Genomic DNA, 10,596 nt, shown 5'->3' on the forward strand with positions numbered 1-10,596 from the left:
TTTCCCAAAACTTGGGGTAGATTCAACACATAGACGGCGTTCTTAATCGTCTAAATAAATAACCAGTCCAACGGTTCAGCCTCGCTGCATAAAGCATGAGGTCCATAATGATCACTACAATGCCAGCTGCTCATATCGGACTAACTTCCTCAAAGAAGTGAGTGACACCCACAGCCACAATACTAGAGGGAGCGACAACAACGATCTGGTACCAACCTCCTGTAGAACAAACATGGGTAAATTCTCTTTCTACTGCCCTGACACCATCCCTTTAAAAATGTGGATCACTGGCTTCCTTCAAAACAGGCCTGAAAATCCATCTTTCAGGAGGCCAAAGGGGGAGGTAAATCTCCCATAGAAAGGTGATGGCATTCACTGCCCCCCCCCCCCCTTTCTACTCTGTACATATAGTGTTTTATATTTGTTGAGGATATTGTATTTTGGTGTTATTTTTCATGCTATGTTGATGAATTGAATTACATAGGACCACAATGGAAACAAGTCCCCAGGACTTTTTTGTGTCATCCTTTTAGCCCAAATGTATATGACCAACCGTACCCCGTGCTGTTTGCATTTCTGTCTAAATAAAGTATTCAATCAATCAATCAAAAGCAACTCATCATCATTCAGCCATGTGACGCTAATCAATGCCTTATACTTTAGGTAATGAAGACTTATTGTCCTCTTCATCAACTCTTTGACTTGACGTGGCATGATTCTCCCAAATAGCGCTCCTCTGCGGTCCAGTGTCAGGCCTGTCATCACCGCAAGAACAGGACGATAGGTAATTAGCGCTGTACCCCAATCAGCCCACACCATCACCCCCCCCCCCCCCATCCCAAGACACAAAGAGCCGCTTGGTGGGGAAGGTGGGGGTGCGATTAAGAGAAAACGAGGGATAAACAGAGAGATAAACTGATTGGTGTCATCGCCGCTATCAATCTCAACAAGAAGGAAATGAGGTTTGGAATAGAGAAATATTATTACAAAGCAGACAGTGATGAACGAGGTAATGGGAGGAGAGAAAAGGTGGGGTGGGGATGGGATGGGTGGGGAGGGGTGCTAGCTTGAGGAGGGGTAGGAAGATGTGATCTCTATCCTAAATCCCAGTGTTTTATATAGCAGCACGACTCTGACACGCACACACGCACGCACGCACGCACGCACGCACACACACACACACACACACACACACACACACACACACACACACACACACACACACACACACACACACACACACACACACACACACACACACACACACACACACACACACACTTGTATTACTATACTTGTGAGGGCGACACCTGCACCTAACATACATTTCATGCATGTCATTTGTGCTCTGTGACATTGGTTCTCAAAGTGGGGTCCGGGGACCCCCCAGGGGTCCTTGGGCGGGGTACCAGGGGGACCCCAGCAAAAGTAGGTAATATAGCGTCACAATCATTTTAACCATTTTAACTATTATTTTATACTTTAGCTATTAAAAAATAGCAGATATACAAGCTATACTGTACGAGCTTGTAGATCTTCTATTTTCAAAAGATCTTGAAAATGTGTGCAAACTTTGAATATATACATATATATTTTTTTATAACATTTTTAACTCAAATCTTTGCTTCTGGGGGTCCCTGGGACAATATTTTTGAGATGGGGGGTCCACGGCCAAATACATTTTGGGGGTCCTTGACATGAAAAGGTTTGAGAACCACTGCTCTATGAGATGACTCTCTATCTATCTTTTAACTGCAATGATGAGCCTGCACAACTAAGAATTTCACCCACCTTACTTGTAATGTGATGTGACAATAAAGATTGATTCTGATTCTGATTCTGTAGCTTTTTTTGCCATACTAAAACCCTAACCCTGAAGCCTGAGTTGTACTTGATTGCGCGCCGATGTCTCACACCAAAAACAACCCAGCAACGTGCTGCGAGGCGCTGCAATGGGTTTTGAGCTTGTAGATCTGCAATTTCTTTAAGTATAAATCGACCTAACCCTAACCCATAAACCTAACTTCTAAATACATGATCCTAGCCCTAAACCCAACTGGACTCTTTTCAATTGTAAAGCGTAACTCTTCCATAAAACAACAATTTATCTAGTGAGGACCAGGAAAATTGTCCGCACATAACTATTCATCAAAGTCTATTACACAATTGGGGACATTTGGCACTCACAAGTGTAGTAAATAATACAAGCACAAACAAACACACGCATGCATACACGCACGCACCCACCCACGCACCCACGCACGCATACATACACACACACATCGTAACCTGAGAGAAAGAACTCATGGCCCTTTGACTTTACACACACACACACACACACACACACACACACACACACACACACACACACACACACACACACACACACACACACACACACACACACACACACACACACACACACACACACACACACACACACACACACACACACACACACACACACACTGACACACAGAGCAGTTAGGTAAGCAAAAGTGACTCTGTGCTGTGACTGTGGGGGTCTTTTTCTCTGTAGAGACAGGGGTTGTAAAGCCAGACATGGCCTCAGCGCCCTTCATCCCTACAGAGTGATGTATTAAACCAGGGGTTTGGAAAACATCCACTCCAGTGACCTGGCTCACACAGTTTAGAGGTGGTCTGCATGGAGGCTTATGAGAGAGCTCGCCGACCCCCATAGAACCCGGGCTACCGTCAACTCTGACTGAGATACGTATATAGGCAGTAGGCACTGTTGACCAGGGCACACAAGGCTTATGGTTCAGTTAAGGGAACAACCATCATATTGACTCTTAACACTAAATGAGTTCAGTGCGTGTGTGTGTGTGTGTGTGTGTGTGTGTGTGTGTGTGTGTGTGTGTGTGTGTGTGTGTGTGTGTGTGTGTGTGTGTGTGTGTGTGTGTGTGTGTGTGTGTGTGTGTGTGTGTGTGTGTGCGTGCGTGCGTGCGTGCGTGCGCGTGCGCGTGTGTGTGTGTGTCTACAATAAATGATCAGCGATTCAGGGTACTAGACACGATCGATTTTCAGTGTCTAGGGAATAGATGAGATCAGTCGACTATTTGGCTTTTTTACATTTCAAACCAAATTGTATTTGATTCACTTTTAATATAGATCAAAAAGATTGTATGGTATGACATGCAACCTCTTTTGCTATCTACCCCAGAAAGCATTTAGCAAATACACAGTATATTATACTAGAGATGTTCAAAGTGTTCTGTTCCAGAAGTCAAAAATACTTTTTGTGAGGGTATACAATTGAATTCCTCCACAATCTGTATATTTTGAATACATTTTGCAGCACAATAAGTATAATAATAAAAGATACGTATTTTTAGGTCATACTGATGTTTACTATAATGTGAATCACTGACAGGAGTCAAATGACAACAATGTACTTCAAATAACACAGCAGAGTGTTCACATAGTTCCACTGCTGTGTGCATTACCCTAGCATGGCGTTTGGCTTGTTTTGAATTAAGGAGAGGAGGTCTGCCTGTCTGTGAGTGTGTGGGTTTGGGTGATGTAACGAAAGCAAAGGATGAATGTGAAAATATTTGGACAAGCCTGAGATATATTGCAGGAGGAAGTCATGAACTACAGCTCAGCATGTGCCCGGCGACTGAGAGATACATGCGTTCGGCTACTTCATCCAATCATTCTTCAAAGTTAAATTTGACAATTAGACATATTTCGTAGTTGACGTCCAAGTGAGAGTCCATTCATATCATGTTCTGTTGTCAGTTAGCTTCTGTCCCTCTGCTAATTCAGCCAGCTGTTGCCAATTAGAAAGAACAATACTGCCACATTACAAGCAGTATCACTTTGAGCCTGGGGTCCCTATTTTGGGCATGTCATTATAGGTGGGAAAAATGTAAATTCTAATAGGAGAAATGCAAAAGAATTCAAAAACAGAAATAAATAAAAAATCTACAAGCTCACAACGCTTCACGTTGCAAAGCGTTGTGGGCTTGTAGATGGGCTATTTTCGCAATTCGTTGTGCAACAAAGTACATAGGGCTCAAGGTGGTTGAGACGGAAAGAATATTCCCCATAAATTCACACATATTCCATAAATTCTCATACACACACACTCCAAATTCTTGGGCATGGCTCCCCTTATCCGATACAGTACACACACCTGCTGTACAGAGGGGGAGGCGTGTACTGTGTGTGTGTGTGTGTGTGTGTGTGTGTGTGTGTGTGTGTGTGTCTGTGTGTGTGTGTGTGTGTGTGTGTGTGTGTGTGTGTGTGTGTGTGTGTGTGTGTGTGTGTGTGTGTGTGTGTGTGTGTGTGTGTGTGTGTGTGTGTGTGTGTGTGCGCTGATGGACAGACTGCAGGGACAACAAGGAGACATTGTTGCTGATCTGCTGCTGAAGGTCACGGGCATCGCTGCGTGCCAAGTCTGGCACAGAGACGCACAACAAGGCAACCCTCCATATGCAATGTATAAGTCAACACTATTGAATAAGACTTTCAATATAGATGATTATGATGGCCGAGTATACAATTACACGCTTTACTTTACATTTTGTACAGGGCCAATATGCCTGGTTGGAGATGTTTTCATTCACACACTGAAAATGAACCCATTATTCTCATTTATAATATTTTTTTTGGGTCAAATTTCAAGATTAAGCATCAAGCAGAGAGACGCTGCTTATTATACAACTTGAACCCCAGCATCCATCCATATTCTGGGGGGAACATTAGCCAAAAGCTTGTAGATCGGCTATTTTTGGTGAAGAGATTTGGTTGTGCAGAGGGGGAAAGCGGTCCACGTACAACCAACTTAGGTCCGTTTTACTATAGGGTTTAAGACCAATTCGTCTGTCTGTCTGTCTGTCTGTCTGTCTGTCTGTCTGTCTGTCTGTCTGTCTGTCTGTCTGTCTGTCTGTCTGTCTGTCTGTCTGTCTGTCTGTCTGTCTGTCTGTCTGTCTGTCTGTCTCTCTCTCTCTCTCTCTCTCTCTCTCTCTCTCTCTCTCTCTCTCTCTCTCTCTCTCTCTCTCTCTCTCTCTCTCTCTCTCTCTCTCTCTCTCTCTCTCTCTCTCTCTCTCTCTCTCTCTCTCTGTCTCTCTTCCAGATGTCAGGTGCAGTGGGAGAGTCTGACACTTTTCAAAACAATGATAACAAGCTGCAGGCTCGTCCTTCAGCCGTCTACCCCTGTAGCTCTCCCTCTCCACAGGCGTGTGTGTGCACACTGTGGCCATGGCCCACACTACTAAAATGACCAATACACAATAAGCACACATGGCCAGTGCACGGACGCTTGCGTGCAAACACACACACACACACACACACACACACACACACACACACACACACACACACACACACACACACACACACACACACACACACACACACACACACACACACACACACACACACACGCACACACACACACACACACACGCAAACACACACACGCAAACACACACACACACACACACACACACACACACGCACGTATAGTTTGTGTGTGCGTCTGGCTCTCACACATCACATCACCATCATGCAAAAGTATGGACGATATTCTGAAGAAACACATGCTGGTCTGCATGCCTGCCTGCCATGCGCTTGCTATCTCAGCCTTTGCTCTTTGACCATAATAACTGACCTACAAGCTACAAGTACAATTGCACCCCAGCAGCTTTTACATGTATGTTTTTACATACTGTAATTTTGAGGTAGGTACTTTTACTTTACTGGAGTATTTCCAATTTTCTATATTTTTACTTCTACTCCACTACATCTCAGAGGCAAATATTGTAGGCTACTTTTACTCCACAACATTTAAAAAAAAAACTTTAGTTACTAGTTACTTTGTATATTTTGATTATTATTACAAAACCACTTCAGACCTATATATGCTTTGGCAATTTGAAAATAGACGATCTACAAGCTCACAACGCCATTGTGAGCTTGTAGATCTGCTATTTTCAAATGATTTGTATACATTTTTTTACATTTGAAAACTTGTGAAATGGGACATTCTGCATAATGAGTTCTTTCTACTTTTGGTAGCCTACTTTAAGTACATTTTTGATACCAATACTTTAGTACTTTTACTCAAGTAAATTCTGAATATCAGACTTTTACTTGTAACGGGGTATGTCTACACATTGCGGTATTGATACTTTTACTCGAGTAAAAAAAATTGTGAGTAGGCCTACTTCTTCCACACCATGTGTATCATTTCTTACTTCTCGTAGTCGTGTTTGCAGTAGAGCAGGCGGTCCCTGCAGTAACACGTCCCGCTCAGCGCGCTCAGACACACGGCGCACTTCACGCACGACTCGTGCCACGAGCGCTCGTTCACACGCAGCAGAAAGCGGTCCGCGATGGGAGACTCACACCCCGCACACACCTCTCCTCCGCCGCCGTACTCTGAACCTGCAACCACGGACACACACGCACGGACACACATGCACACACATGAGGAGGAGACAGTACAGTGAGAGGCACTTGGACTTGGCCTATACCGAACACTTCTTTTTTTTCTTAAAAAGAAAAAAAATATCTTTTTACAAAATAATTGCCCAATTATTTTGTAAAATATATTTTTTTGTTACATGAAGTGCCACGTTTTTATTTTCTTGATGGTCAGTGTGCCAAAGCAACATTATGTTTAATCATAACACCACATCAAAATAAAAATGTTGATTGTCCATAGGCCTACATACATAACAACCTCATTTGTTCTTATTTTCTTTCACATTGTAATGATAACCCACCTGTCTCCCAGAACACCCCCCCCCCCCCAGTCAGAGTTTGAATGAATGTAGAATTGTGTACAGGATGTAATTTGCATATGTGAGGGGACTTAATTTAATTGACTACATTTAAAACATATATTCTATTTTAAACCAAAAGTCCTCTCTCTTACACTGACGCCAGTGTGCCAGTGATTACCCTCCCCTGTGCCAATATTGGCACCCACAAGGTTGCCTACCACTAGCCTATAGAGGCTAGCTAGCTGATTGGTTCTCAAAGTGGGGTCCGGGGACCCTTAGGGGGTACCAGGGGGTCCCCTGCTAAATTAGCTAATATAGCGTCACAATCATTGTTAACCACTTTAACCACAATGTATACTTTGGCTATTCAAAAATAGCAGATCTACATGCTCATAGGGCGGTGCCGCGTGCTATGAGCTAGTCAGCCAAATAGGCTACGCTACATATCATTTTGGGGGTCCTTGACTCTTTGACATGAAAATGTTTGAGAACCAATGAGCTATAGCTGATTGGAAAAGAAATGGCCGACCAAAAGGCCCAAGGCCAAATAAGTTAGAATACATAATGCCATTCGCCTAATAGATGAGTTAATTGAAAGAAAAAGTTGACAAAAAGTGCATGACCATATATTTGTAGACGTAGGCTATCTGTCAAAAGGATAAAACGCAAAAAAAAAAGAAGCTTATTTCCATCGTGGTGCTTTTTGTGCAAATGTGTGTGTAAAGTGACTGAGTGCCATGTGTTTGTTTGTCACTCACTCACCGAACGGTGTTGAAGATGGAGGCTGTTGTTGCAGACATGATGACTGAGTCTCTTCTGTCTTCATCCCTGAGCTGCGAACCTCGCTGTGGTCGCTGAAACACAGAGAGAGAGTTTTCCCTTGACGCCACTTCAAAGTATATGGATTGAATGACCGCAATAATTTCTTATGAGTTATAAGAAAGAAAATCAATGTGGAACACACACACACACACACACACACACACACACACACACACACACACACACACACACACACACACACACACACACACACACACACACACACACACACACACACACACGGGAAATTTGTAGCCTTTTACAATTTTTCCTTTCTTTTCCTTCCTTTTTACCAATAAATAAAAAATTGACCAAATCATTGATGTAGAGCAAATAAATTGTTGTCGGTAGTTTAAGGGCCTTCGCTGATCTTGAAGTTGGAAGGAACAGACGTGATATGAGGGGTATTATATCTGCCTCCAAGTAGTTTGTTTATCTTGGTCATAATTTAGAAACTAAATAAGAGCAAATCACAGCCTATATTTGGCTATTCATCATTTTTAGCGTATCTTGACCAACAACTGTTGGAATTAAACGCAATTCACTCAAAAGCACAAGCCGGACATGGGCCTATTTTGAAAGAAAAATAAACCTTCAGCAAATCATAATTAGAATTATATGTTAGACACATTATTGATTATAGTGTGATATTTTATTTATATTTAATATGTTCAGATGAATATGCATAATTTATGGTAGGCTAATATGGACTATAACAATCGCTCTATATTAGACTAATATCAAAATGCATTTTTCCCCACTTACATTTCTAAAATGTTATACAACCTTATATTCCTGTTTTCATCACAAGATATCCCAGATAATTACAGTTTTATATTGGCCTACACTTTTTTCCTCGAAATTACCAATTTACAATTAAGAGAAATAATTGAGTGAGATTTATTTTTGGTAGAATAACTGAAACCAGTGAAACCAGATTCAGCGTTAGAAATATTAGCTTTATACAGCTGGAAGGAAACATTTTAATTCATAATTTCCTTAAATTAATTTAGGTAGAATTTCATATAGTTATTATTGACAACACTTTAGAAATGACGAAAATGTAAAATAATTGGAAGACATATTTTATATCCAAGACTTGATGCAAGTAAAAAAGGCTATACCCATTAAACTAAGCCAACCATGAGCCTAATAGCTGGCTATATATAACGTCTTCTGTAAATATTAAATAATTGGGTAATTACGTTGGAACCTGTTTAAATATTCATTGATAATAATGCAATGATGAAACAAGACAACTAGAATAGTCTGTGAATATACGGATAACCTTACTTTCTCGTTTGGGGTATATCTATGCCTCAATATCATGTGCCATGGATCTACATTATAATTAAACTACGATATTTCTTTAGCTTGACACCTATCTGTTTGAATCGATTATTATAACTTTCCAAAAGCAGCACATTGAGGCAATTTTACAGGCCTTTCATTAATCAAGAGAATTTAAACAAAAATAATGACCGTTAAAACTTAACTAAAATATTTCAAATCATATTGTAAATATGATCATATTGTAGAAATGTGAATTTAAATGAAGTTAGGTATGACTTACTCGGTTGTAGGTTACAACGAGCCAAATATAAGCAAGATAAAGACAAGGCATTAGGGGCAATGATCATATACATTATAATGGTAAATAAATAAATACAATATTCAGCATGTCTAATTATGGTTCTAATTGTTATACAATAAACAATAGCCACAAAACAGCTTCACTAGATGATGTCTAATCAACGATAAATATTCAATTTAGTTATTATTTTTGATAATTTGAACTGAAATACCAGATTACGAGTCGTAGATTAGGCTATAGTGCACACAGGCATCATGACAAAAACTTCAAATTCGTGCCAAGAAAAGTTCAGATCAGATTATAGCCATAGATAGCCTAAACAATTATAAGAAGATAAAAGTATATATTTTTAACCCATTAAAACAGGCAAAGCTGCAGCATCTGTGTCATTTCAGATTTATAAATTGGCTATTTTTGAACATTTTTGAAAAATATTGAAAGCGTGAGAACTACTGATTTATAAGGCATGTGTATAGAATCTGCCTCAGGTGTTAATTAGTTACAGGAACAAAATGGCACTATAGTCAATAAAAAGTATAATGGTGTTGTAACAGCATCAAACTGTATGTAAAACACACTACATCTCAATCTCATTCACTGCATGCCAACCTGCCCGTAGGTTCCGGTGGGCGCACGCACGCGCGCGCGCACACACACACACACACACACACACGCACGCACGCACGCACATGCACATGCACGCACACACACAGGCATGCAGCCTACCTTGAGGTGAAACACACTCCTCCAGATATCTCGGTTGGCAGCATTAAAATGAGGGTAACTTTAGACCAGTGAATAAAGAGACGCGTTTCAACCCCTTTCCTTATCCTCTTTTCTTATCTCACACACTAGTCCAGAGTGCCGACAGAAACCTAAAAGACAAACACCATGTTGAGACCAAACTCTTGTCTATTGTCTTCTCCTCCTCTCCTGGCTCGGCTACAGCCCTGTGTTCACTGCTCTCTGAGTTGGTTGTGCATAAAATGCTCGGGAGGGAGGAGATGATGATGACGGAAGAGGGAGGGAGAAGATTTGGAAGATGATGAAGGAAGATGAGAGATGATGCATCCTACGTATTGATAGCAGGACTAATATGAGAATGATCTCTTGCGTCTGTGTTGTACTATATAGGCGTTGAATATGTGCAACAAAGATAGATGGAGACTTGAAATAATATCCTGCTCTTGATGAACGTGAGAAATGGATCGATCCTCTTGGGAAACTATACTAACAACAGTTAGATCATTATGCAACATTTTATGATTAATTTGCAATTATCTAATTGTAGTGCAGTTAGCAGTGTTTTAATCTGAACAAAGGCATGCGGATATATTAGATACAAATGCATGGCCATTAGTCAAAAATGCTAGCTTATAGGAGCCACTTTGAATTAAAATGGGAATAAATAAAGGACAGAACTAT

The 10,596-nt window shown here is 41.0% G+C and overlaps 1 protein-coding gene across 1 annotated transcript in view; it reads right to left on the reverse strand.

Annotated features, from left to right (window-relative positions):
- The window catches only part of lmx1al (LIM homeobox transcription factor 1, alpha-like), a gene marked incomplete at both ends in the record, with an annotated part of 20,671 nt that extends 10,730 nt beyond the window's left edge, over positions 1-9,941 (reverse strand). Inside the window, 3 exons of the mRNA XM_084072636.1 lie at positions 6,225-6,414; positions 7,518-7,609; positions 9,898-9,941. Coding sequence (XP_083928762.1) covers positions 6,225-6,414; positions 7,518-7,609; positions 9,898-9,941 — 326 coding nt within the window. The remainder of the gene's footprint in view (positions 1-6,224; positions 6,415-7,517; positions 7,610-9,897) is intronic.
- Between the last annotated feature and the right edge of the window lie 655 nt (positions 9,942-10,596).

The sequence above is a fragment of the Gymnoscopelus microlampas genome (genome assembly GCF_963454915.1).
Source record: "Gymnoscopelus microlampas genome assembly, chromosome: 11".
Taxonomy (NCBI): Eukaryota; Metazoa; Chordata; class Actinopteri; order Myctophiformes; family Myctophidae; genus Gymnoscopelus; species Gymnoscopelus microlampas.